At 45.8% G+C, this 27,572-nt stretch overlaps 1 protein-coding gene across 2 annotated transcripts in view; it reads left to right on the top strand.

The window, feature by feature from the left end:
• The window catches only part of Entpd1 (ectonucleoside triphosphate diphosphohydrolase 1), a 79,649-nt gene that overhangs the window by 46,878 nt on the left and 5,199 nt on the right, over nt 1-27,572 (top strand). For both annotated transcript variants that reach the window (XM_052186238.1, XM_052186247.1), the window contains exons 2-8: nt 4,250-4,377; nt 12,218-12,335; nt 15,791-15,941; nt 17,630-17,789; nt 18,738-18,974; nt 19,940-20,200; nt 25,469-25,588. In XM_052186238.1, the coding sequence (XP_052042198.1) occupies nt 4,250-4,377; nt 12,218-12,335; nt 15,791-15,941; nt 17,630-17,789; nt 18,738-18,974; nt 19,940-20,200; nt 25,469-25,588 (1,175 nt within the window). The remainder of the gene's footprint in view (nt 1-4,249; nt 4,378-12,217; nt 12,336-15,790; nt 15,942-17,629; nt 17,790-18,737; nt 18,975-19,939; nt 20,201-25,468; nt 25,589-27,572) is intronic.

Below are 27,572 nucleotides of genomic sequence, written 5' to 3'. Positions count from 1 at the left end.
AAACTTGATTGTGGCCTGTGTGTGTGTGTCCTCTGATGGACGGCAAGATAGTGACAGAGACAGTGAGGAGGCTCTGGTTCAGGAAGGAGGGACTGAGACTCGGTGAGCATGCCGTCCCTGACTGGAAACGCAGGCCACCTCAGCGTGTCTGTCTCATCTCTGCTTGCCCACAGGTCCCGCTTTCTCCCATTGACAAGCCAGGGTTACTCTAGATGTGGCCCCCAGGACAGAGGATGCAGTTCCCTCAGTTGCTTGGGATCCACAGAGGAAACTTTTGGTCACCTTTGCCAGAGCCCCGCCATATCTGTCAACATGAAAAAGCTTTTTATCAATGGAAAAAAATTTTGAAAGATCATATTTTTGGTATCATGTAACAGAAATCCTAAGATTTCTCTCTACAGTGGCATTTTGATAAACTATGATTTTTACTAAATAAGATTCTACCTGGGTGACTCTGGCTGTCACTGTAAGAATGGAGAGTTGAAGTAGGGATTTTTGCTTTTTGCTTTTTGTTTATTTCTGTAGCCTATTGGCTTGACATTAGTCCATATTTTACTGAACACTGGGCTTCTTTCCATTCTCCCTGTAAAATGAAGGTGGAAGTTATTACTTGGGACTTGGCTCTCTAATATTAAACAGAAAAACCTGTTTACCTGTCACATGAAAGGAAAAAAAAATGTGAAGAAGGTTCAGCTTTGAATTCTCCAGTATAATCAACTCCAAGGGGAAAAAAGCACCTGTTGCTGGAATTTCCAACCCAAATAAGCCCATATAAAAAAACACGCAATCCAATTATTATGATTATAAGCTGTAAGCCTAGGTTGGGCAGATCTAACACTGTACTAACTTATTCCCCTGCTGTAAGACTTCTTGCTACTTGCAGTTTCTCCAGGCCATGTGGTTCTGCTTCATAATGGCTTCCTCTTCCTCCTCCTGCTCCTGTTCCTCCTCCTCTTCCTCTTTCTCCCCCCTCCTCTTCTTCCCCCTCCTCTTCCTCCTCTCTCCTCTCTCCTTCCCTTCTCATTCTCTCTCTCCACCTGCACCCACTCTCAAAGGCTTCCAGCCCCACCTTTCCCTTCCACTGCCCAATCACAGGCTCTAGCCTTTACTGTCCAGCTAAAATGGGAAGAAGAGCCACCTGAGATCACCTGAGCATGTGATCTTCTGCTTGCTGGCACCCCTCTTGTCACCTGAGGTCACCTGAGTATGTGATCTGCTTGTCGGTTACCATCGGAATACACAGAGCATCAGGACAGCCCACAGCAGCGGCACCTTGTGCTTGGATAATCTCGGTAAAATCATTTCTCGGACTTTTAAGAAGTACCATGTCACACGTTTATAAACCTAGCTCTCAGATGGTCACAAGAACCAGAAGTTCAAGGTCATCCTCAACTTCACAGCAAGTTCAAGGCCAGCCTGGGCTATGTGAGACCTTGTCTCCAAAAAACAAACAAACAAACAAAAACACTTCATAAAAATAAATACCATTTTATGCCGAGTGATGAAACTGCCTCTCTGTTACCCGTGAGTCAGGTGAGGCTTTCCAAGCAGAAGAGAGTCAGTGTCAGTTTTCATTATAAACTTGTTTTAGTAAAACTGGATCTGAAAGATCTAGCCAATAGCAGGAGCGGCGAAGGTGGTTCCCCAAACCCTTTTCCCCTTTTTGCTCTTGGAAATGGAACCCAGAGACTTCCATGTGCCAAGCAGGGGACCCCTGCAGCCTGCACTTCCCCTTTCTGCCAGCCTGGACGGCCACATCCACAGCGAGCACCACTTCCTGTGAAGTGTCTGGTTTCCTGCCTGCCAGCAGGGCTTCTGAGAAGTCTGTGAAGGACACAGTTTTGTTTACTCCGTTCTGGGTAAACATGAAAAACTAACAGTCATATTTTTGGTAGTAAAGAATTTTAAAGTTATGTGTAGAACATTTATACACTTAAGTTTTCTAGCTTATCTTTAATATGAAGTAAAAATATGCGAGGGACTTGACTACATTGTAGAAACATGGACATCATTACAAGGGCTGGGCAAATGTGGGAAGCAGCCCAGCTGTTCAAAGATGATGAGGATTAGCAAATATTTGCATGGAAAAAGGGAAAAAAAAAAACAAAGTCGCATTAAGGCAGCTCCCTCCTTGGAGCGGTGTGCGGCCCCTGTGCCTGCCTTCTGGAATGTTCCACCCCACTCACGACTGGTGTTTCACCATTGCCCAGTTCTTAGAAGCATCAGGGAAGTCTTCTTCACCTGTGATCTAACACCACCAACCTCAAGCCCAGCTCTGCAGCAATCAGTCGGCCAGAGTCCTTGGCTTCAGTTTCTTCTTAGCACTTTTCATGACTGAAGTCACTTATTCATGTAATCTCTGTTTTGGTTTTTCTGTCTCTTTCTCAGTGAATGGCTGACTAAATCCAAAGAGCAGAGATGGAGTTAATCTCTTCCATTGTAGTAGTTGAGATGCTAAGAGTGATGCTTGCATAGATGCCGTAGAAAAATGAGTCGGCAAGAACTGTCGTTTGTAGAGAGGAAATAACTAGATGGGTAGCCCCTTTTCAGCAGCCTCGGGAATGGAACAGTAGCATTTAAAATTCTATTACTAACAACACATGGCCACAAAATGCTGCCAATCTACTTATTACCGATCATGCAGAGTCCATGCTTGACAGCACGGTTTCAGTTTCACAACTTTGGAAATGAAGGATTACTCACAGAGATGTTCGTCCTGGCTCCCAGACTCTAGAGTTCTGGCATTTTGACATTTCTTCTGCCGCAGCAGCTGTACCTGGATGGTTTAGTTTCAGGTACCTAATATCCTGGCATCGAGTCCAAGGGTAATCCAATGGGAAGATAAGCTGAGGGTTGGTCAATTTGGCATCTCACAGCGACCCTGAGGACGCAGGTTTCCCCTGTCTCTCAGCTCTGCCACAGGTGTTTGACATTTCATCCAGGTAGGGCAGTGACAAGAAAGAATGTTTCCACTTTTTCACTCGTCTTGTTCACACAGACATCAGGTTGTCAGGGGGCCGTGGTTAGGTATCCACCCATCACAGAAACCTTTTATCATTGGGGTGTGAGATCACACAAACTGAGCAGGTCCGTCCTATAGCTGGGGGAGGCAGGTCTCTAAAGACAGTGCATGTTCATTCAGGAAGAGGGCATAGAAGTGCTATGGCCTTCCCTTGCCCTTCCTTCTTGGGAATTAAGAGGTAACGGTTTGCTAGCATTTGGCCCTGGGTTTTATACCGTTTGGCTTCATGGATAAGGACTACGTGAGAACTCTGGGGCTTGGTGCAGACTCGGCACCCATGTTGTGGGTGGCAGTCTTTTGGAAAAAGTTTAAGTTTCTGCTTAAGACCATAAGGAAGACTTCCCATGTCAGCACCTTGCCTGCTGCTGCTGACAAAAAGGGAAATGGGAGAGTGGGGACAATTGGGCCTCTCTCTCCCCTCCCTTGATCTTGCTCTGTCCTCAGAGAAGTGTAAAAAGAGATAGAGAACCCATCTCATTTTCGGATGATTCTGTATTATGTGCCCTGTCTGAAGCTAGTTTGAGAAGTTGAGTGAAGAACCGGCGTGCACTGAGATGGATGGACTGATGTAGCTAGCCTTCAGGTCCTGTTCTCTGTCTCTGGATGACCTATTTAAGTCCAGCTGACGTAGCCTTATGTAATTCTTCTAGTGGAGCCTTTAAAATGTTCTTTGTCAAGTAAGACTAAAACTGGAATAGATTAGCTAATAGACTGACAGCAGAAAGTGTTCAGAACTCCTCAGGATTAAGGTGACTGTCAGTTAAGGTGATTGTCAGTTTTCAATATGAAGGCGTAAGGACCCAAAAGGTATCTCAAGTCGGAAAGTGTTGTGCTGTGGTGGGATCTGATGTTTGATATTTTTAGCAGATTAAATGCTTTGTGTATATTTTAAAAATGCAGAGGTCTGTCTTTTGTTAGTTGTTAGTCTTTTGATTGGCATGTCTGACCTATTAGATAATACAGCCGCGTGATTCTCCTCCTCAGTCCGATCATGGAAGTGGTTTTGCCAGTTGTTCTTTGCATACCGACAACTTGACCTTGGTCTTCATAATACAGATGAGCCTTTTTATTCTTACATTATTTCCAATAATTTACAGGTATCTTGGGGATACAGATAGGCTTCTTATTAACACCTCTGGTGTTTCTGGATAGCCATCATAAAACCAGACAAAAAGGCAAGAAAATCATTGTTTGCTGATTTAATATTCATTTTTTTTTTGGCTTTAGATTCTAAGGTGAAGAGATTTTGCTCCAAAAATCTTCTGCTCATCCTTGGTTTCTCCTCTGTGTCGGCTGTGATAGCTTTGATTGCGGTGGGACTGACCCAGAACAAACCATTGCCAGAAAATGTTAAGGCAAGTAAAAATCACAACATTTGCAACACAGCTATTATTTTGTTTTATCTTTTAATTTAAAAATGTGATAAATTTATATATAATATAAATACAATTTAAAAATATATATTTTACATTTAAACTGAAAAGACAATATATATGGGGCCCACTTCACGTGAGTAGTCAGTGAGCACACTGGTACATATGTCACGTGGGCAGTGACATATGCAGAAGGGAACATGACTGGGGAGGTCCTGGAGCACACAGTTTGAAGTATATTCTGCTTGCTGAGAAGATGATGCCCTATGAGCCTGGAAAATCAGATGCATGCCCTGTTCCCAAAACTGTTGCCACCCACCCGCAGCACTTGCTGTGTAGAAAAGGCGTGGGTGTTCTGTTGGCATCTGTTTGTCACACAGATTCATTTCAGTTGTACTGTGTACAGCGGCCACTTTGTCAGGACAGAAACTGGCTGGCGCCAGCTCAGCGATGGTGGTCTCTTGCCTCTGAGTGTTTAGTGGCATTGGGCTTTCTGGCAAGACTTCACTCGCACTTGAAGCCTCATGACATCTTGGTTTTGCTATTTGTTTACCAGCTCCAGAAGCAAGTGATCGACCTTTTTGCGTGTCCAGTATTGCATCACTGGGGAGAAGGGCCGCTAGTAGGCACACTCCAGCCCTGTGTCCCCAGTGTTTGCTGTGGTTGGGGCTGGCTCTGTCACCAACAGTGGTCTGCAAATCTGCGGGGCTCCTGCTTTGTTATGCTGTTTGGAGCAAGGGAGCCCAAGGTCTTTGACATTCATTAAATAAAAGTGTCTCAAGAGCAGCTACTGACATTGAAGGCGATGTGGGAATAGTGCTGATTTATTTTGCACAAAGATAGTTTTACACCAGAAAAGCTGACCATTTGTTGAAGTTACTGAATGCAATAAGATTTCTATCACATATTGGGAATGAAACACTTGACAGTACAGAGAGATGTCCACCATTATAGAGGGTCTATTGGACATTGTTCCTTTCGAGTGTGTTCTCAGAAGACATCTCTGAAATGGATCAGTCCTCAGTTGAGTGAATATGGTGTACAAGACAACGTATCATAAAATCTAAAATAAGAAACAAAAACAGGGCCATTTTTATTGTGTGGATGATTCATCACAGCCTACTAAACCATGGTAAGAAGTTTATTGGTAGAAAGCACAGTTGGCCTCCAGAATCTTTGGGGCATTGGTTCCAGGACACCCACCTTGAATATAAAAATCTGTGGCTAGTCAAGCCTTTTATGATACCCAAAGGGTATCATAAAATGTATTTGAGGTTCTGAGACCTATATATTTTAAACCATCTCTAGATTTCCCATAAAACCCAATATAATATAAAGTCTATGCAAATAGTTGTTATGCTATATAGTTTAGGGAACACTGGCAAGAAGAAATTGTACAGGTTTTGCATGAACAAAGTTTAGAAAATATATTTACACATTCTTTGCTGAGTATTCAGTTCTGCCTTTTTCCACGAGTGCAGAACCCACAGATATGCAGAGAGGCTTGGATTCTCTTCTCAGATGACCTTATCAAAGACAGCCCTCATTCATCTCTTTGTGCACGGACTCTGTTTTGTGAAGATGATCTAACCTTGTTTCATTTCTGCTCAGCATGGTTTGGATCCATTCTTGCTGAGGAAGTGGTGGCCTCATGCCTGGGGCACATGTGACATACCCCAGGAAGAGCGCTTTACTGTGTTCATGCACTTACTTGGGCATTCAGTTCTAAACATATGGAGGACAGGGACTGGGGTTTGCTTGCCTTTGCATACATTTTACATACTCATTCATTTAATAGGTAGCCACCGAACATTTGCTCTGAGGGTCTGGAGATGTACCAATGAACAACACTGGGAAAGTGTATGCATTTCTGCTGAGGGGGAGGAGATGGTCACATTGCAAGTGTTAGCTCACAGTCAGTCGTCCAGCCCCCATCCTGAGTGCTGATGCTATAGACATGTGCTGACTCGGCAGAGCAAACAGGATCTCAGCAGAAAGAACTGCACCCTTCCTGGACACAGGCCTGTCAGTGTAGGAAGCAGACCACCAGCCCAGGACCCTCCAGACATCCTGTCTACCCTCCGTGTGAATGTTCAGAATGAAGGCTCGAAAAATCTGTCTTCGACAGATATCCTAAGGCATTCTCTTGCCACGGAAGTCGGAGAATTGCTGAGTATCAGTACTAGGTACTCACTTTTAGATGACCGGTCCTCACTTCTGAAAACAAAGACTTCAGTGGAGTGGATTGGCAATAGTGGTGTCTAATTTTGTCCTTGGAAGAGTGCTTTTTGTCTCCATGGGTCGGGGAAACGCTCTGAGTGTTGCTCTGTCTGCCACCCCTTAACTCCCTGCTCAAAACTGGACACTGGCTGTTGGTATGACGATTAGCGTGAACATTTTGCATTTTTACATGCAAATTGGCCCTATACCAGACAGCAGAGGGCTTGCGTTCGGAATGCCACTACTGTGGAAATAGCCTCAAGGGGCAGGGTGCTTTCATTTCAAGGACAGTAACAGTGAGCGTAAGCAGGTCAATTCCTTCCTCCAAACCTGAGTTTCCCTGCACGTTGCGTGGCAATAGTAATAACGGAGGATGTAACACAGCACAAGTTGAGAGCAGTGGCTGCAGCCAGCATCTCTTCACAGAGGATGTGCTCTGTGGGAGTCCCTTCCCTGGAGCAGCAGGTTGTGGTTTCAGAGCTAACGTCTGCAGGATTTCTCACTGCTGCTGAAGGGTGGCGGCCTTCCCCAAATCTGCTTTTCCAAAAGCAGGCTAAAATGATTCTCTGGAATTAGCATTTCTGATTCTCGTTTTATGGTGAAATTGAAAGAATTTGCTTTGGCTTGCACTCTTAAATGTGCTTGAAAAGTATCTGTTGTTGTTTTTACTTTACTGTATTTTAACATTTTCCATTTTGAAAAGCGGCCGGTGGAGATGGATGGAGATACCGGCTTTCCAGCAGTGAGGATGTAATTAATAACACTAAACGGTTCACTCTAGAACAGTTCACATAGTACATCTTTGGTCTTGGAAAAGCTCAGTGCAGCAGTGTCAGGGAATACCAGGACAGGGAAGTGGGAAGGGGTGGATTGGGGAACAGGGGGAAGGAAGAGGGCTTATGGGACTTTCGGGGAGGGGGGATACAGGAAAGGGAAACTCACTTGAAATGTAAATAAAGAATATATCAAATTAAAAAAACAAAATAAGAGTTTATATTCAGGATCTAGTGACTCCAACTAAAGGGAAAAAAAGAGAAGAATAAATAGTTTCTAGATGTTTATCGCTTCCGATGGCATTTCTGTGGCTAGCAGAGCCTGTTTATAGGGTATTAGAAACACATTGTAAAAGATGAGCTTTGTTTATAACCCACGCTCCCTGAGCCGGACCAACAGGGCTGCTGAAGTTACCATCAAAGCTACAAGCACTTTAAAGGGGGCAGGGTTAAAGGTTCTGAGGGGGCCCTGCGAGGGTCTCCCGGTAGTTAAGAGTCATGTCCCTTTTGGACTGCAATAACAGACTACTGCTAAAGCATATTTAGTAGTGATGGGATATTTACTTTCTCTAGCACTTTCTCTTCTGGAGACTGGGAAGCCCAAGGTCCGTGAATTTGTTATAAGTGTACTTCAAGTCTAGCAAGAGCCTAATTTCTGCTTCCGAACTGACATCCTGGATGGTGCATTGTGGCAGAGGGACTCTACTCCTTGTAAGGCCAGTAGGTTAGAGGATTAGAAAAAGGCAGGCACCTGTCCAAAGCCCACTTCACTGGGTCATTAATTTACTCATGGAAATAGCATCTTCATGTCCCGAACACTTCCATGAGGCCCCACCTCCCAGCATACCCATATGGGACTCGTTCCAAACATGTTCATATTAGAGAGGAAAGCATTAAGCCCAAGCACCTGGCTGTGCCACCCGGGGCAGAGTGTGTAGCCCAGCCCAGGGTCACCGCTTTAGATTATGAGACTGTAGGTGGCTTAGAGCACAGTGGCTTGTACAGAAAGACCACGCCTCTGTGGAAAATGCACACTTCAAAAGACTGGAAGGAAGAAGAGATTGGGTGATAAAGGGTTAATAAAAACATCTAGATGGCATTTTAAATGTCTTTCCTCTTCATTTTCTAGGTGATATTTAGTAGGTTCTAGTACTCTTAAAATAGAAAGTACTATTGAAATATTAATAATAATAATACACGTATTTCTTCCTTACCATTGGAATATTATTTTTTCTTTAATATGAAAGGCATACTTATATAGATTTTAAGAAATGCTTTACATATGTGCTACAGGGAAAACATTGTTTCTTCCCACAGTCAGATTTCCCTAAAGCCACTAGCTAATGGAATGGAGCCCAGGAAACAGGAAGAAGGGACAGTCCTCAAACTTCTGCCAGTGTTGATTAGCTGAGACCCTGTCGCCCCGTGTGTCCTGGAACATGCTCTGCAGAATGCTGTGGTGGTGGGCAGATCACAAACTGGGAACTATCGGGGCCCTTGGGGACATTGAACCCACAAGAGGCAACCTCCCCAAGTGTGTAAATTAAAAACATGGACTGTCCAGCTTTAGCTGTTCTCAAAATGTTAACTGTTTGTCCTATGGAACAGTTTAGAAGGCAACTCAAAGGAGCCCTCAGCAGGCACGGTTCACATGTTAGCCTTCCAGCGCCGTGCACGGGGTGGACTGTCTCATGCCGCCTTCTTGAATTCTTGCAAACAAATGTGATGTCTTCATCTTTCCACTGTTGCGCTGTGTAGGGCCTTAGAGAAGCAGGCCGACAGGAGCAAGGGCAGCCCTTTTGGCTCCTAGAGAGGAGACGTCCATGTTAACAAAGCTAGGAAGAATGTGCTGTCCTGGTTCCAGACAGGCTGCTCGCTGAGGCCTCTCTAGCTTTTATCAGGAGCCACCGTGGCTGGAGCAGTTTCTGGTGGGAAGAGCTCAGGCTCTGCTAGGGGACAATGGGAAAGTTCACTGCGTAACCCAAGAGCCTTCACTCAAGCCCTGGGAGGTTTCCCTGGGGTCGAAAGGCCCTGGACCCCAATCAGCATCCCTCCCCACCCACCACGATCACCTGAGGCAGTTCCTGGGTTCTCAGGATGCAGAGGGGCCTGCCCTGTTAGCTTCTTGGTTGTGCTCAGCACATGTGTACAGATCCTTTTCTTTTTGAGCACATTAAACTAAGACTGAAGAGACCCCCACCCCACCCCTACACTGTGCATATGGAGGCAGAGAACACTGAGGAGGAACTGGAGCACCAAGGATCCTCAGGAGGTCTGTACAGAGCTGCCTCCCTCCTGGTGAAACGGAATGATGTAAGGTGCCCAGGAGGCGATGTGAACTTAGATACTATAAATACATATTACAAATATAGAGAGAGGCTCTTTTTCAAGTGGAAGGCCCCATTTTGAGCTGCACAGCCCCAAAGGGCATCGTCCCTCTGCTTTCCTTTGTCTCGCTTTTGCATTAGAGATGATTAAAGAATGAATGACCCAGGGCTGGAGAGATGGCTCTGACTCAGCCCTGGCTGGGCGAGCATGAGGACCAGAGTTGTGATTCCCAGAGCACACAAATGCTGGAGGCTTGGGAGCCTGCCCACAACCCCACCATTCAGAAGGGGGAGGTAGGGGACCCCAGTAGCACACTGGCTAGACAGACCAGACTAGCGGTATTGGTGACCCTGCCTCAGTGAACAAGGTGGACACTCCTGGCGTCAGCCTCAGACCTCCACATGTGCTCACTTACATGTGGCCACATACATGTGAACATACGTACTCACAGGACACCACTTACACTTATGTAAAATCAAAACTTATGTATCATGTTGTCCTTAGAGAGCCCATGGAAGGCATCGCTAATCAATATTAGATTTATCCCCAATTTAGTGAATATTAATTGACCAATATAGGCATTTGACAGTCTACTCTATGGAAGAGATAGGTTTAAAAAATGAAGGAAAGAAAAAGAAAAAAAAATAAAGCTTTTATTCCATAATAGCAAAGTCTCATGAATGTTCAAAGCAGCTATATTCCTAATAGTCTCAATTAGAAATAATCCAAATGCCTATCAACATTAGAATGAATAAAAGCACAGTATATGCACACAGTGGAATACTCTACAGCACTGGAAAACTATGAATAAAGGACAGTGCTCAAATCATTTTGTAGTGTAGAGTGAGTGAGATTACACCCAGTGGCTGTGCTGTGCGATTTCCCTTTGCTGCAGCTCAAAACGGACAGAAGTCATCTTTGGTGGCAAACGTCTAAGCAGTGATTGCTTCTTTGGGAAGATGACTAGGAGGAACGTCAGGAAGTCTGCTGGGCTGGCGAGGGTTCTAGTGTCGGATGGGTGTGCACTGTGCAGGAGTCCACTGCGGTACGCCCTCACATCTGCACACTGTGCTAGCGTTGTCCTTACAGATGCCTTGGGAAGGGAGAATCTCCCCGAAGCCTGGCGCTCAGCCCTTGTTCCGTGTTCCACCGACAAGGTCTTGATTCTGAGCCTAAAGTCAGACTTGATTTATTAACTACCTCCTGGTAGTTTCTCATCTGTATAAAAAGGATTAAAAATAGCCTCTACTTCTTGGCATTGTTCTGAGTTCAAATAAAATAATTCGTGTCTAAAACGTTTCACACGCCCCATCCCTGCTCGGTGCCTCACCAACCCACTGGTGACACCTGGTGTGGTGCCTGCCTTTGGTCCTGCCCTTTGCTTCCCTACCCACCTAGTTCATCTTTATGATGCTTTTTCTTATTTTCTGTGTGTCGGGTACACACGTATGTATGGACATGCCTGCACATTCGTGCACACACATGTGGAGACCAGAAGGCAACCGCAGGTGACATTCCTCCGCAGGCACCATCTACCTTATTCTCTGAAGTGGAGCCCTCCCTGGGGCCTGGGCTTTGCTGATCAGGACGGGGTAGCTTACCAGTGAGCCTCAGACCCACCCAAGGCCTCACACTGTCAGGACTGCAGGCACAGCCCACGCCCAGTTCTCCAGCTGTGTGCTGGGGCTCAAGGTCCTATGCTGTTTAGGCTGCCTCCCTCTGCTCCCATATCCCCGATTTCATTTACTCCTGAAACCTCCTCCTTTTAAAGAGCCGCATACATCAAGTATATATGTCTCAAAATATGCCAAATACAGCTTTACAGTTTAATTAAAAAAGCAAGCCCACGTAGCCATTCTCTCTTTAAAATATGACTCTACAGTCACTGAACCCAAATCAAATGAAGACATTTATTATTTATTTATTACGTCTCTGCAGCCTCTGTGCATTAGCTCAGTGGTGGCCAGGCTTGTCTGCATGTTAGAGTTCCACAGGATCTCCTGCTGCTGCTGCTGCTGCTGCTGCTGCTGCTGCTGCTGCACCGACCCCTCTAAACCAGTGTCTGACGTGGGACAGGGCATCGCCCCTGGAGCTCTGAGCGGACACCAGGGTGTGGACAAGTTTGAGAAGCCCTGGTTTTGTTTTCTGTTTCTTTCCTGGTGTCTCAGCTGCTTCAGCATGTGGGGCTGATCTCAGCCTCACACTGAATAACTGAGCACTTTCTAAACAGCCCCATGGCTCAGGCCGGCCTTGGGTCAGGCCCGGATGTTTCTAAGGTGCAGCCAGCACCGGGAGTCCTTATCTAGAGCGATGCACCGGTGATCCTTCGCACTGTGGATGGTCGCTCTAGTTCTTAGCACCAAAATGCTCCGCATAACTTAGAGAGAACACTTTCGCTTTATGGTTTGAAAACTCCTGCATCTCTCTACTTCCTTTGCAAGCTAAATATGGAGAAGTGTGGTGTCATGCTGATAACTGTCTTAAATGTGCTTCACCCTCAGTATGGGATTGTGCTGGATGCGGGGTCGTCTCACACCAACCTGTACATCTACAAGTGGCCGGCCGAGAAGGAGAATGACACAGGGGTGGTGCAGCAGTTAGAGGAGTGCCAAGTGAAGGGTAAGCTGGGGAGGGGGCGGGGCGGGGGGGGAACTGGGGGGACACAGGGCAGGGAGAGCGTGAGGGGCACGGACACTGCCAAGTGAGGAACATCCAAGTGAGGTGGACTTGCCCTTGGTATTTTATTATCACTATAAAATGACATAGAGCCAGGCCTCGGAGCACAGGCTAGTAAGCAGGTGGATCATCAGTTTCCAGCCTGTGGATCCAGGGCATTTCCAGCAGGCGGATCATCGGGCCAGCCTGGACCACAGAGTGAGTTCACGGCCAGCCTGGACAACCTAGTAAGACTCTTAATAAGACCTTAAGCAAGACACAGATGTAGCTCAGCAGTTGACATATGTCTCACATGCATAGGGCGCTGTGGTCAGTCCTTCTTACGGCCAATAGTAACAGTAATAGTGAGATGAATCCTGGAAAAATAAGCGAATTTAAAAATAAGCTGAAGGTGTTGCGCATACACACACGCACACACTAGAGCTAAGCAATAATAGCTCTGTCAGTAGGGCGTGTCTGCGTATCCTGTGTCATGCCTTCAGGAGGTACCGCGTGCACGTCCTGTATTCATGAACTCAGCACACATTTTTTACTCTCGTGATCTGTCAGGTGAGCAGCAGCAGCAGCCCTGTCTGAAAAATGAGGGCAGCAAGATCAGACAGCTCGTGCCACTTGTTTAAAGTTACTTAGGTTGGCAACTGATGGAGCTGACTGACAGACCGGCCTCTGAGCCAGTGGTTCTCAGACTGCAAATGGCCCAGAACTACCTGGAGTGGGGTAGGGGGCTCTTAGAACACGGACACAGGGCCCCCTATCCCCAGAGTTCCCAAGTCAACAGGTCTGGCCGGGAGCCTTGGGGGTTCCATTTCTACCAAGTTCCCTGGTGCTTCCGGTGGGATGCTCGGACCGCTCTTCTTATTTTCTATTTTCAGCTCAGACTGCCACTTGGAGGAAAACCTCAAAAGCTTTTGTTCTTGTCAGAGGCAGTGAAGAGCAGATCACAGACTTTTAGGGTTGGGGTCATTTAAATCTTGTTTTCCAGGGAAGGAAGCCTGGAGAACTAGTACCTTGTAAATGTCAAGGATCCAGCCGGCCATCCCAGCCCCTAGCTGCGCGGAAGCACTGCTCTGTATGCTGATAGCATGATAATCTCCTCCAACCCACAGCCCCTCCAGAGTCACTCTGGACATCATACCGGAGGACGGCTGGAGGATGGCTGTGGGCTCAGCTCCCTGACTCTTCGTCTGCTCTCTGCCACACACCCCAGTGGAACCGCAGTGGTCTTGGTCTCTGTTGGCCCTTTGAGCCAAGAACATGCAGTTTCTTTTCACACAGGTAGTCTGGATCCCAGAAGACAAGGGACTTTTAACCTGATGGCTAATGGCTTCCACTGATTTTTGTAATAAGGAACTGGGCAGGGGTAGGGAGGGAAAGCCGCCTTCCCTGGGGCCTGGTGTGCCAGCGCCTAGGCCCGGCTGCTCCTGAGGCAGTGCTCCTAAAGGTTCCATAGATGTTGTCCTTCTAAGGTCATCTCATGAAGGCATGTCAGCAAATACAGAACTAGCGGAACACTGAGGCCAGAGTTCCCAGTCAAAAGTAACAGAGCACGGGCCTTCTCATATGTTACACAAGCAGGCTGTTTAAAAGCCCTTTTGAATAATCACCTTGAAAGCAAATCCTTGGTAGGAAACACTCTAGAATTCACCTCAGAGTGAAATGGAAACTTGGGAGTCTTGGCTCCAGTCCTCTCCATAGCAACGGTTAGTTTGCTCTAAAATTTAAATAACAGTCTTAGTAGGGGGAGGCAGGATACTGGAGCAGAAAAGACTCAGGATTTGTAGATTCTGTTTCTGTTTATTCTAACAAAGGAAGAAACCCCATAAATTTTAGGGCATACTCTAAGACATAGCTAGTTAATGACACATTCTGTCTTTTCAGAAGAAGCTAGTGTGTCCGGCGCTTTAGCTTTTGCGCTAGGAACTAAGGTTGCTAATTACAACTCTGTGGAGGGATCTTTCAAAAGAAGCTAATAGAGAAGTCACTGTAAGAGCTGCATTGCTATCAGAGGATGTGAAATAGCACCACCTTGTGGTCAAATTGATGAACACTGGGTTTTATCAGCAAATTTTAAAATGACAATATGATCCCCCAGCATGTAATAAGGATACATGTTCCACTATGTTCATAGCAGCTCTATTTATAATTGCCAGAAGCTGGAAAGAACCCAGGTATCCCTCAACAGAAGAGTGGATGCAAAAATGTGGTATATATACACAATGGATTACTATTCAGCCATTAGAAACAATGAATTCATGAAATTCTTAGGCAAATGAATGGAGCTGGAGAACATTATACTAAGTGAGGTAACCCCGACTCAAAAGATGAGTCATGGTATGCACTCACTAATAAGTGGATATTAACCTAGACAACTGGAATACCAAAAACATAATCCACACATCAAATGAGGTACAAGAAGAATGGAGGAGTGGCCCCTAATTCTGGAAAGATTCAGTGAAGCAATATAGGGCACAACCAGAACAGGGAAGTGGGAAGGGTTGGGTGGGAAAACAGGGGGAGGGAAGGGGGCTGATGGGACTTTCGGGGAGTGGGGATCTAGAAAAGGGGAAATCATTTGAAATGTAAATAAAAATATATCGAATAAAAAAAGAAAAAAAATACAGTATATGTATTAACTAGTTTTTTCAGGACTATAATGAAATACTTGAGAGAGAAACTTAATGGAAGTAGGGATTATATTGGCTCTTGGTTCTCAGGGAAACAGTCCCTCATGGTGGAGAAACCATGGCAACAGACCACATCCTTCCTCCCCAGGTAAACCTTTCTGCAGACAGCCTCACAGACACACCTAAAGGGTGCCCGTCCATTCACTAGGTGCTTCTGACTGCAACCACTCTTCCCTCTAAATAATACAACCCAATGTATATCTGTACTGACTGGTTTTGTGTGTCAATTTGACACAGGCTGGAGTTATCACAGAGAAAGGAGCTTCAGTTGGGGAAGTGCCTCCATGAGATCCAGCTGTGGGGCATTTTCTCAATTAGTGATCAAGGGGGAGAGACCCTTGTGGGTGGTGCCATCCCTGGGCTGGTAATCTTGGGTTCTATAAGAGAACAGGCTGAGCAAGCCAGGGGAGGCAAGCCAGTAAGAAACATCCCTCCATGGCCTCTGCATCAGCTCCTGCTTCCTGACCTGCTTGAATTCCAGTCCTGACTTCCTTTGGTGGTGAACCGCAGCATGAAAGTGTAAACAGAATAAACCCTTTCCTCCCCAACTTGCTTCTTGGTCATGATGTTTGTGCAGGAATAGAACCCTGACTAAGACAATATCGTACCAAGATGTGCTTCCTTCCATCTTCTTAGCAAACAGTTTTTAAAAAATATGATCAAGAAAGACACCCTTTCCTTTTAAAGGTTTTCACCTCCTGTATCTTTCCTCAGGTCCTGGAATCTCAAAATATGCTCAGAAAACAGACGAAATAGGCGCATACCTGGCCGAATGCATGGAAATGTCCACTGAACTGATCCCAGCGTCCAAGCAACCGCAGACACCCGTTTACCTGGGAGCCACGGCAGGCATGCGCCTGCTTAGGTAGAGCAATATGTAGAGACTAGCGTGCTGGGAGTTAGAGGCAGTGCCGAGGTGTCGCCACCTCGTGTGCCCAATCCTGGGCTAGGAAATAAGTTTGATTACGTTTATATAATGCTAGGTTTTAAGTATCTAAAAGAGCCTGCCTGTCTCCCTTGGGGAAGTCAAATGAGGCCGGTGTATTAGAGAGAGATTCAGGCCGTGCACTCCAAGACTTGGGGTTCAAGAGAGAATCAATCAATATCTGGGAGGAAGAAGGTAAAAGGAGACCCATCACTGTCCCAAGACAAGTCACGACAGCTAACAAAGCTTGGTTGCCTTCCCCCCCCCCCCCGCCCCCAGTTAACATCTGTGTGCATTGTGTACATTGGATTCCGTTCCTCCAGTGCGGCAGGAGTGTGTGCTCAGTCCATATGTGAGATGGTGACTCAGCCCTCAAGGAAGCTAGACTTGTATCTAGGGCATTCTGTTGATTAACAGAGGGCTATGCAAAGCTCGTAAGATTGCTCAGGATGGAGGATGGGCAGGATGAGTGGAGGAGAGGCAGGAGTGGGGCGGGGGAGTGTGGCCCTGGCGGAAGCACAGAACGCATTCAGTTAGGCATCACTTAGCACTGTTATGTGCCACAGATGGTCGTGGGGGCTGGGGATAAAGTATCACACAGAACAGAGCTCCTGGCATCATGGAGTTTGTGCTCCAGTGGATGAGCAAAGGTGTGTGTGTGGGGGGGGGGGGGAGTAAGGCACTGGAGGCCGGTGTCTCAGCGGGATGCTAACTACCTAAGAACCACAGTGCTTAGTCAGGAAGGTCACCATGAAGTGAAGATATTAATGAACCAGAGACAGAGGCTGCAGTTCAGAAATGTTGAGTTGCTCACCAGGAGCCACGTGGCTGGGAAGTGGCAGAGCCAGGGCCATGGGTGGCAGGATCTGGACCAGAAAGTGCCTTGTGGACCCTGCCGGGAAGGTTGGAGAAATGAGAAGCCGTGTAAGGATGCAACACGGTTATCAGTGCTGGAGGGTAGACTGGAGCGGGATGGCTAGGGGAACTGTTTGTAAGAGAGACCCCAGCTGGTGTTCATTTCACTTAGGGCCTCTCTGCGTTCCAGACTGGACCTTGGAATAGTCACATTTCATCTTCATATGATAGCCCTGAAGACTCCCTTCATGTCTCGAAATTTCAAATGGACCTAAGACCTGAATGATAGTAAGAGGAATATTGTTCCCAGGCTGGCTTCAGAGGAACTTGGGCATCTGGTTCTCATTTCTACAGTGCCAAATGACGTTACTCAGAATCTAAGGTGTAGAGAAGCAGGGGCCACAGTGATGGCTAATCCTCACATCCCAGCTCTCTCAATGTGGCCAGATAATGCCAAGCTACCTCCAGCGTCATTTAAAAGAAACTGATGTGTTTCGAGCCTGGGAACAAAGCCAAACTGGTACTTTATAAAAGATCCATCCACTTAATAACTGCACTTGGAGAGACAGAGCCATGCACAGGGCCCTCCTGTCTTCCAGTCTGGTGTGTTAGGTTCTTTAGATGAAATGGGTAGGTATAACTATAAAGACAAAAACCAACCAAACAAAAAACAAAAACAAAACCCACAAAAACCGAAAAGCAACAAACAAACAAAAACCTAAAGAGATACTGAGATACTGAGATACTGAGATACTATCCCCTCTTCTGTGTAGAATGGAAAGTGAACAGTCTGCAGACAAGGTCCTGGACGCAGTGTCGAGGAGCCTTAAGAGCTACCCCTTCGACTTCCAGGGGGCCAAGATCATCACTGGACAGGAGGAGGGGGCCTACGGATGGATCACCATCAACTATCTGCTGGGCAGATTCATTCAGGTAGACACCTCACACCACGGAGGTGGCTCCCAGAGGGTCCATGTCATTTCTGTCTTGGGCAATACTTGCGTCTTTAGCAAAGTGAATGATGGGTAGATAAATGAACGAGTAAAGATACTTCTACATTTGAAGCTAGAGGTATATGTACCTTAGTGTTATTACTGGAGAATATCAAAGCCATGTCTTCATCTCAGGAGCACAGAGGAAAAGAAAATCCACTTTAAAGAATTTATCTTAAAACAGGATGTGTATGTGTGCCTCTGTGTGAGTGCCTGCACATAAGTGTCTTCAGAGTTCAGAAGAGGCTGTCAGTCAGATCTCCTGGAACTGGAGTTACATGCACTGTGAACCTTCCAATGTTAAGAATCAAATTCCGGTCCCCTGCAAGAGCAGTATATGCTCTTAATCACCGAGTTCTCTCCAGCTCCCAAATATATATCATTTGATATCATTCTAATCTGATTTAAAATAAGACTAACTGGGCAGAGACTTGAGTGAGACTGAGGCAGGAGAATTGCAACTTGGAGTCCAGCCTGAACAATGTAGTAAGACTAGGTTTAAAGCAAAGCAAAATGAAGCCATATTTGCTAAGGGGGTGGGGGAGCAGGCTTAGCAGTCTGCCCACAATGTGACTCATTCCTCAGAGCAGCCACAGGCGGGCACATTATCACCCACATCAGTAGAGCCCCCGTAATGATGCTTAAAAATAGGATCTTTTCTGGCCCAGGTGACGTAGCTGGTGGCTGAGTGGGGATTTGTTCTTGTTTGTGAACCATAGTTTTCCTGGCTCTGCTGTTCGCTGAGCTGTGTCCTCAAAGCCCTCTTGCTGGCTCTTGATCTGGTACTGATGTGGGGACCCGCAGCAGGCCTCGTCTGACTCTCTGCCCCTGGTTCTCCATCTTGGCGAGTAGGATGTCCAGAGACTTCTAGCACTGTCCTTTCTTTCAGGAACAGAATTGGCTAAGCTTCATCTCAGACAGCCAGAAACAGGAAACCTTTGGCGCTTTGGACCTTGGTGGGGCCTCTACGCAGATCACCTTTGTACCCCTAAACAGCACTATCGAGGCCCCAGACAACTCTCTGCAATTTCGTCTCTACGGCGAGGACTACACTGTGTACACACACAGCTTCCTGTGCTATGGGAAGGATCAGGCACTCTGGCAGAAGCTGGCCAGCGACATTCAGGCAAGAGGAACTAAATCCAGTTGTGTTCCCCCCACATCTGGTCCTCAGCCCCCACATCCTGTTATTTCCCCTTTGTAATTCAGTAACTGCTCCAAAGCTGGCCATTGTGCTCCCCAAGCCTGCTCAGGCAGGACACCAAGCTACATCTGGTGGGCCCTGCAAGGCGGTCGGTCCACCCAGACATCCACTCCCATGTTTGTTTACTGTATTATCTCCAAGGACACCACTCAGATCTTTTCTTGGGAATTAATTTCTGGCTCCAGCGGTGATGATAATGTAAGTTACACGCTGGAATATTGTTTGGGGATGGGGGTGTGACCATTTATAAGTTTGTCTACACCATTTTGTAATCAGAAAGGGAAAAAAAACACTGTGGGGAAAACACAGACTTTGTCAATCAATACTTTATTGCCCCCAGATGCTTTCTGCATTTTGAATGCAAGAATAAATGCTTGATGTAATGAGTGTACCAGACACTCCCTGGCAAATGAACACAGAGGGAAGCTGTCCCATCCAGCTGTCCCATATCTAGGGAAGAACAGTCCTTTCTCCTCTCTCCTCCATGAGCTCTCTTGTTCTTAAAAACCATCATCCTCAAGACTGCCGTCTAGAAGCAGGTGTAGCTGAGAGGCGCCCTGGACTCCAAAGTCCCCGTGTCTCTTACCCGCTGCAGCTTCCAAAAGACCTAATGCATCTTCCTACTCCTGGAGCTCCCAATCTGGTTGGGGAGGAAGAAAGGGGGCAGGATGCAGACACAGGTACACCTAGGCTGGAGTCTTCTGGAGAGTCTTGCTTGTAAACCTACTGTGTGCTTAGCACTGTGAGGCCAGAGACATCCCCAGTTCATGGCATGTCTGGGTTCAGGTTTTAAAAGCACATCCCCAAGGGTGGTGGAGGCAGGACAGGGACATGGTGACACCACACTGAGTATGATCGATGGGCATCTGAGTGCTTCTTCCCTTCAGGTTTCAGGTGCCAGCATTGTTAAGGACCCATGCTTCAACCCGGGGTACACGAAGACTGTGAATGTAAGCGAACTCTATGGCACTCCTTGCACCAAAAGATTTGAAAAGAAGCTACCGTTTGACCGGTTTCAAATCCAGGGCACCGGAGACTATGAACAGTGCCACCAGAGCATCCTGAAGCTCTTCGACAGCGGCCACTGTCCTTACTCCCAGTGTGCCTTCAACGGTGTCTTCTTGCCCCCTCTCCATGGGAGTTTTGGGGTAAGTTTGTGAAATGGTGAGATATATTGGTTAGAGTGCTTGGTGTTACAAATTGTCTAAGCCATGCCTATAAAGTATTTAAACAATATAATCCCCACAGTAATGTCTGGATACAGCTAGGCATCTGTCACGTGGCCCGACAACGTCAACGTTTAGGATTACTTTCCCCATTATCTTCTTGATTTTTCCATGGTACAAACAGTGTGGCTGCCACGCCAAGTGTTATGTTCTCCCCACCGAGTCACGGTAGGAAGGAGAGTCATGGTGAGAAGCTTCTCTCGTGCACCAGAGCCAGTGAGTATCTTTTCAGTCTGTCGGCTAGACCATGGTGAAATGCATATCCTGAAGACACCTGATCAAAGGAATTAATACCACGTTTGGCTTATGCTAATTATTGTTTGATTCGTCTACCTGGATAAAATGAGGGTTCCATAAACAAGGAAGAAGAAGGCTAGCACCACCGAGGAATTTCTTCTCTAAGAAACATCTGGGAAGCAGAAGATTGGGAACCTCGAAGGGAGAACTTAAATAAGCATCCGTTTCATTACAGTTTGGGGGGCTGCATGATCACTGGATCCTGACTCCTAATTCCTTCCTTTCCTAATCTGTCCAGAATAAGATAAGGTGTTGGTGCTAAAGAGGAAAGTTGCTCCTCGATCTATTAATTATTCAGACTGCCTGTTTGTTTCCTGAGACCAAACACTGTTATAATCACAGTTAAGTATATTTCGAGAATTGCCTACCATCCAGCAAGTGCCAATTGCAAAGGCGTGGTTACATATGCATCCATTGGTTGGCCACATTACCAATCAAAGAAGCGGGGTCTTTGTCCACCTTTCTCCCTCTTCAGGAAAAAGAGCAGATGAAAGGAGATTTCGTTCCACCCCTGAAGCCCAGAATGAGAGGTGTTTGTGTGTTTGCATGGTCTGTATGCCCAATCTGACACATAAAAAGCCCCAGGGAGAGAGAGCGCAGGGTCTGTTGTCCCCAGACCCATGCTGTGAACTGTAGCTGCTCTCGGTACCCTTGGCCTCTTGGCCTCTGAGAAACAGCGGGGAGAGCCGTGGACCCAGGCATGCCTTGTAGCCTTGTGGGGAGAGATAACTTTCCAGCCTTTGCAGGCTCCTGGGAGGCGTAGGGCAGCGGCAGTGGCTGCAGAATAGTTGGCCAGCTGTTGGTATCAATCCCAAACCAGAACCTGTCTCCAATGCCATGTGGCTGACCTGGTACTAGTTTCCTGCCACAGGTTTCAGGACAGGGTCCTTCTCTGACTGGAGTGACACTTTTTGAAGAGGAAGGAAGAGGCATCTTAGGGAAGCATGTGGGGGAGAGGTGTTGCTCAGGGCTTGTTCTCTGTGGTGAGCTAGGAAGGATAAGGCCATGAGGACTCCTGTCAGTCCCGGAGCCGGCTTCGACTGCAGTCAGCCCTGATGCTCTATGGTTACTTTGTAAACGCAGTAGTGAGAATCAGCCTGTGTCCTCCAATCTGGCTCCGTTGTGGCCTTGGCATCTAGATTGAATCCAGTGTCAAAGCAAACTAGAAACACCAACAGAAAGAGAGAACATCTGTTGAGAATTATTGATGAGGTAATTTAGAAATCATTTCTGAAGAACACATTGTACAACTTAAGCATAAACAAGAAAGAGAAGATAGAGAAGTATAATTAAAGCTCATTAAAAATGCTTTATATATGTGTGTGCTCTGCTGGCCAACAGCAACAAAAAAACATGATTAAAAACCCACATGCAACTATTTAAAATGGATATAATTTATTAATAGGTGTTTTTAAATTTTGAATCAGGGATTTGTTAAGTTGTCCAGGCTGGCCTCGAACTCGCAGCCTCCTGCCTCCAAACTCCCATGTAGTTAGCTGGGATGATAGATGTGTGCCACCAGCTGTCCCTTTCTTCCTCCTCCCCTTCCTCTCCATGTTGTCTTCTTTCCCTCCTCCTTTGAAAGAAATCGGGTTTGGAAACATTTATTACAGATTAAACATGAAGTTCTCAAAGAATCTCAACCTGACCGGACATGAAACAACTTAAAATCTTTAAAGGTACAATGAGAAAAATCTAGGCTTACAAAAACGCATTTGTTATTAGCAAATGGAGGCATTCTTAGGAAAAACGTCCAAAGCCCCATGGTGCCGAGCTAATGACAGTCTCATTATCTGGCCAGCCGGTGAAACCCAGCATCTGAGATCTCAGTTTCAGTCTCCCTTTGCTTTTTACTGCCAAGCAAGGCTCCGTGCTCTCCTTCTGCGCTCACTGGCTGGTATAGCCGGGCTGACAGTTACTCGGCCGCTACCCGTGCCCAGCTGCAGGATGCACGATTCTCAGCTGTTGGATCAGCGGCATTGGTCGCTCTGTCTCGTGGCTCTGAGTTTTCTGTGCACCTGTGTTAGTAGGTGAGGTGGTGCTAACCTGGAGGGGGCTCGGCCCCGGGGCTCATCTGGATCTTTCTTCTCATTGTTCTGACTGCTCCTGGCTGGAAGGCTCCTGCAGAGTAGCCATCTGCAACCACCTACCCCATACAGAGTCTGCTGTGCGGGGCTCCTCTGCTGTCCTACACCCAGACAGCCGGGCGACACTCACGCTTATTCCGTGCAGGAGGGTTGGACTCGCAGGGCTGGCTCACACTGTGGGGAGCACTTCCCCATGGATGTCTCTCTCTCTTGCTTGTCCCTGCAGTTCTGGGATCAGTGTGGAGCAGCCCTGTTATGTGGTTGCTAACGGCTGCATGTTCACTCTGTGCAGCAGAACCTATCCCAGCTGCTGCCTATCCCGGTGTGTGTGCCCTCTTCTCCTCTGGAAACAAAGAGCTCCACTGTCTGTCTGTCTGTTTGTCTGAACACTGACAAGTTGCTCAATGGGGTTGTTATCTTTGGTGGCATCTGGTGTACAAAGACATCCTCTTTGGTGTCAGTCACCTCTGCTCATGAAGTCATATCCGTTTCTTACTTGGCACCACTTACTGTCACCAAGTCTTCCATAATGACCATTTCTGGTCACCAGCTGCCACCATCACAGCCGTGAAGTAACGTGGACCAGAACACCCTGCATGCTGGTTTGGAGGGCAGTGGTGGCTGTTGGGTCTTTGCCTCCTAGCTAATGGTGGCATTAATGACAGACAGTCGGGGGCCCCTGAAGTCTATTCTCTGCTCTCGCTACTGCCCAGACTTTAAGTTCCCTCAAAAACTAGTAATCTATCTAGTTGTCAATCTAATCTAGTTATCTATCTAATCAATCTGCTAGTAATCTATCTGTTGACTAGAAGCCTTGCCAATGGCCTTGACACTTAAACAGAACATGTTTTATATGTTGTGCATATTGCATGCAGCAGAAGTATGCAGAAACCGCACGAGGTAGATTTTATACTGTAGTACAAACTGCACTGAAAGACGAATTCTTCACAGGAGGAACAGAGGTGTAATGTGCATGTCAACCAGAGGTTTGCCACACCCTGAGTCTCATCATAAAGCGACCCAAAAGGGCCATACAAGTGTTACCGTTGTACAGTGTGTGTGAACTACAATGACTCACTTGCCTTGCCTTGGTACTGCACCATTTAAGTTTCCCTTGACTGTTAAATGGTATACTATTGACACATGTCTGTTGGTTGCATGGGGTTAATCATGTAATAGTGTTAGTCATAAACCCTCACACACCAGTGTTGGTACATGGTGTTAATTGTGTAATAGTGTTAATTGTGCACTATTATACATCAGTGTGGGTGCGCATACATTTTGATCTTTCCTCTTAGGTTTACCTCTGTTTTTGTGATAGCAAATGATGAATGTCTTCAAAATCCAAAGTGTTCCATGGTCTGAAACTCTCTGAGATCTGAGGTTCAATTTCAGAGGGCTGGCATTTTGCTGTTAAACACTCTCCAAAGGTGGTAGTGTGGAAGTCCTTGAAAGGGGTGCTGAGACCCTGCCCCTTCTCCCTTTCTTTATTACTATGATCACGTCCCCCCCCCACGCACACACTGCTACCCCCCCACGCACACACTGCTACCCCCCCCCCCACTAGGCTATCCCGGGCACCACCCATCTCAGCAGAATCCATGCTATTTGTACTTTGTGATTGGCTTGTTTCACTTAACATAGTTGTCTTTAGCAGTCCAGTCTTGTTTAACCCCTCAGGGGACCCCAAAATTCTGAAGAATTTGAGGAAAGCTAAGGATCTTCCAATCAGAAAAATGAACATCAAGAAGTAATCTGAAGGGGGGCTAGAAAAGGGGAAATCATTTGAAATGTAAATAAATTATATCGAATAATAAATAAATAAAAAAAAGAAATATTAAAGTTATTCTTGACCGGCAAAAAAAAAAAAAAAAAAAAAAAAAAAAAAGAAGTAATCTGAAAATCCACATAAAATTTATTCAACAATCCCTTCTGGTGGATTTGTGGTCCCGTTTATAAACCTTTATCTCACAGCAAAATGTACACAGAGAAAAGAGACTACAGCTCAAACACAAGCCAGAGTAAGCAGGACAGTGTCCAGGAGTGAACCCTCCCACAGGAACCAGGGGCTGAGCCCGGATAAAAGTTTGGAAGGTAGATTCAGACACAGATGTTGAGAAAAGTGACCCTGGTCCTGACACCACCCCATCTCTATAAAGCTTCTTGCGAGGGAAGAGCCAAGCTAAACCCTAGAGTTTGGTGAGCATACAAGCAAGTTGGAACAGAGGAACAAGACAGAACAATACAGAATCGGGAGAAGGGATCAGGCAAGCGGCCAGCTTCGGGGCAGGTTCCTGGTCCCAAATGTGGAGCCTGTTTCTGTTTCCACAAATGTGCTTACCACGGCTTCATCTAAACGCTGTCAAAATCCTCTCAATATATTTTGGTTACACATTTTTATTCGCTTATAGATAAATTTGGTATTGAGTTAACATTCTTTGTTGTTTTCTTAGAAAGCTGATAAAAGCAGAATGCCCACTATATAACCAGGCAACTGTTTAGACTGGGAGTGCTGGAGAAATCAGGGTTAAAAAAAACTTAACCATACAAATGGGCTAATGCAGTAGTTACTTATTTTTGCTGTTAGATATGAGTTCTATATAAAAATATTTACAATGTGTATCTTTAAAGAAACTTTTGCTGGGTTTATTTTTAGCTGAAATTGGAGTGGATAGCTTATTTGCAGCAAGGGATTGCCAGTAGAGGGTTCCCTTATTGTTAGAGCTGGGGCTGAGCTCTGGGAGGCTTTGAGTCCTTGTCCCTGCGTGTTAGACGCAGCCTAAAACTCCTTTCTCTGCTCCCACAGGCCTTTTCTGCTTTCTACTTTGTGATGGATTTTTTTAAGAAGATTGCAAACGACAGTGTCTCCTCTCAAGAGAAAATGACTGAGATAACAAAAAATTTTTGCTCAAAACCTTGGGAGGAGGTAAGTGACCAGAAACCACAATTGTGAAATTGGTCCCGTATCCTCAGTGTCATGGAAGGTGTGAGTCTGCACCCGACCTTACGCTGGTTTGACATGGGTCCAGCCAATGTGCTAGAAGAGGCCAGAGAGTAGGCCCAGGAATGCCTTCATCACTGTCCCTCGATGACTATGACGCTCGAGCAGCATCCTACATTTCTCACTTAACACAGCTTTGCAACAAAGTAGCTGCTCACATGGGGTTACTTGTTTCTTTCTAACTCAGCCATTGCTTCTTCAGTTCTGTTGTCATGGATACAGGGTGGCTACCACGAACTTTACAGTTAAAATTAAGAAAGAATCAGATACATCTACCCTTTATGCAGGATAAAAAAAGATCATCCCAAAAGCCCCCCAATCAGTCTTTCTTTTATTTTTAAAAGGTGTTTTTTCTATTGTTTTATTTTATTTTTGATGGATATATTTTTATAGTATGGTATATAATGGGATATTTCAATGTTATATTTGCAACATGCACATACATTTATTAGAATAATGGTCATAATTTTCACCTTAATCATGTCTCATTTATTTGTGGAGACAGCATTCAACAACCTTTTTAAATCTGTATTTTGTTATTGCTAATTAAAGTAAACCTGTCATTGCAAGAGAAGAACAGAGCTTATGGCTGTCTGTCAATGACCTTTCACCTCCTAACCAACCTCCTGCCATTCCTTTCTGTACCTGTTCTTTTCCTGTTCTCTGATAACCACTGTTCCTTGTCTCAAAGCAACGAAATCTTTTTTGAGTCTCTATTAATTATATAATGATGAGTTTCTTTATGAATGGTTAACCTTTTAATATTCCATATGAGAAAGTTCTTTCAGTATTTGCCTTTTTGTGTTTGGTTTCTTTGACTTAACAAAATAATCTCCAGGTTCACCTGTATTGTACAAAATGGAAGATGTTATTCTTTGCATGCACATGTGTTTGTGTGTGTGTGTGTGTGTGTGTGTGTGTATGTATGTGTATGTGTGAGAACAGTGTGCATGTGTGCCTGTGCATGTGTGCATGTGTGTGCACGCACGTGTTGTGTGTAGGATTAACTAGCACTTTATTTTACATATAGCCTCATTTTCTCTGAACATAGGTTAATTCCCTATCTGTACTATTCCGGATAGTGCTGCAATAAATGAGGCTACAAGTATCTCTCTGGAATTAATTTTATTTCCTTCAGATATCCCCACACTAGTGAATTGCTGGGTCATGCACAACCACTTGATACATTTTGAGGGACCTTTGTACTGTTTTCTGATCGTGACAACACTGATTTCTGCTCTGCCCATAGCATGTCAGGGATCCATCGACAGCACGGTTACGCTGATCCATGTGGTGGGAGGGCTTCCTAGCCAGCGTTGTCTTCAGTGCGACATTGTTATTGCACCTTTGCTTAGCTGTCTGCTCAGGTTTATTCCTAGGCTGGTTTTTTGTTGTTTGAGGTTACTGTGAGTGGGGATTATTTTCTTGATTTCTTTTGTCTATAAGGTCATTTTTTGAAAGAATTCTTTATATTATGTACATGAGTACACTGTAGCTGTTTTCAGACACACCAGAAGAGGCATCGGATCCCATTACAGATGGTTGTGAGCCACCATGTGGTGCCTGGGAGTTGAACTCAGGACCTCTAGAAGAGCAGTCAGTGCTCTTAACTGCTAAGCCATCTCTCCAGCCCCGTAAGATCATTTTTAGTATACAGCAAAGCTACTGACTTTTTTGCGTGTTTATTTTTGTATTCTACTACTTTGACTAAATTGTAACATGGAAGTGTTTTCTGTTGCTCTAGTGAGTATTAGATCAAAAGAATAAGGCATGATGGGCGTGTCTGCAATAGGAACGCTTTGACTTCTTTCCCTTCATTTCCTTCTCTGGCTGTCTATTTACTCAAAACATATGTGCTGTGCTGGTGACCAGAGAGAGTGGACAGAGGCAGTGCGTTCAGGTTTTCCCT

The sequence above is a fragment of the Apodemus sylvaticus genome, chromosome 1, assembly GCF_947179515.1.
Source record: "Apodemus sylvaticus chromosome 1, mApoSyl1.1, whole genome shotgun sequence".
In the NCBI taxonomy this organism is placed as follows: Eukaryota; Metazoa; Chordata; class Mammalia; order Rodentia; family Muridae; genus Apodemus; species Apodemus sylvaticus.
Note: the sequence above shows the minus strand (reverse complement) of the source record. Positions and strands in the feature narration are given on the sequence as shown.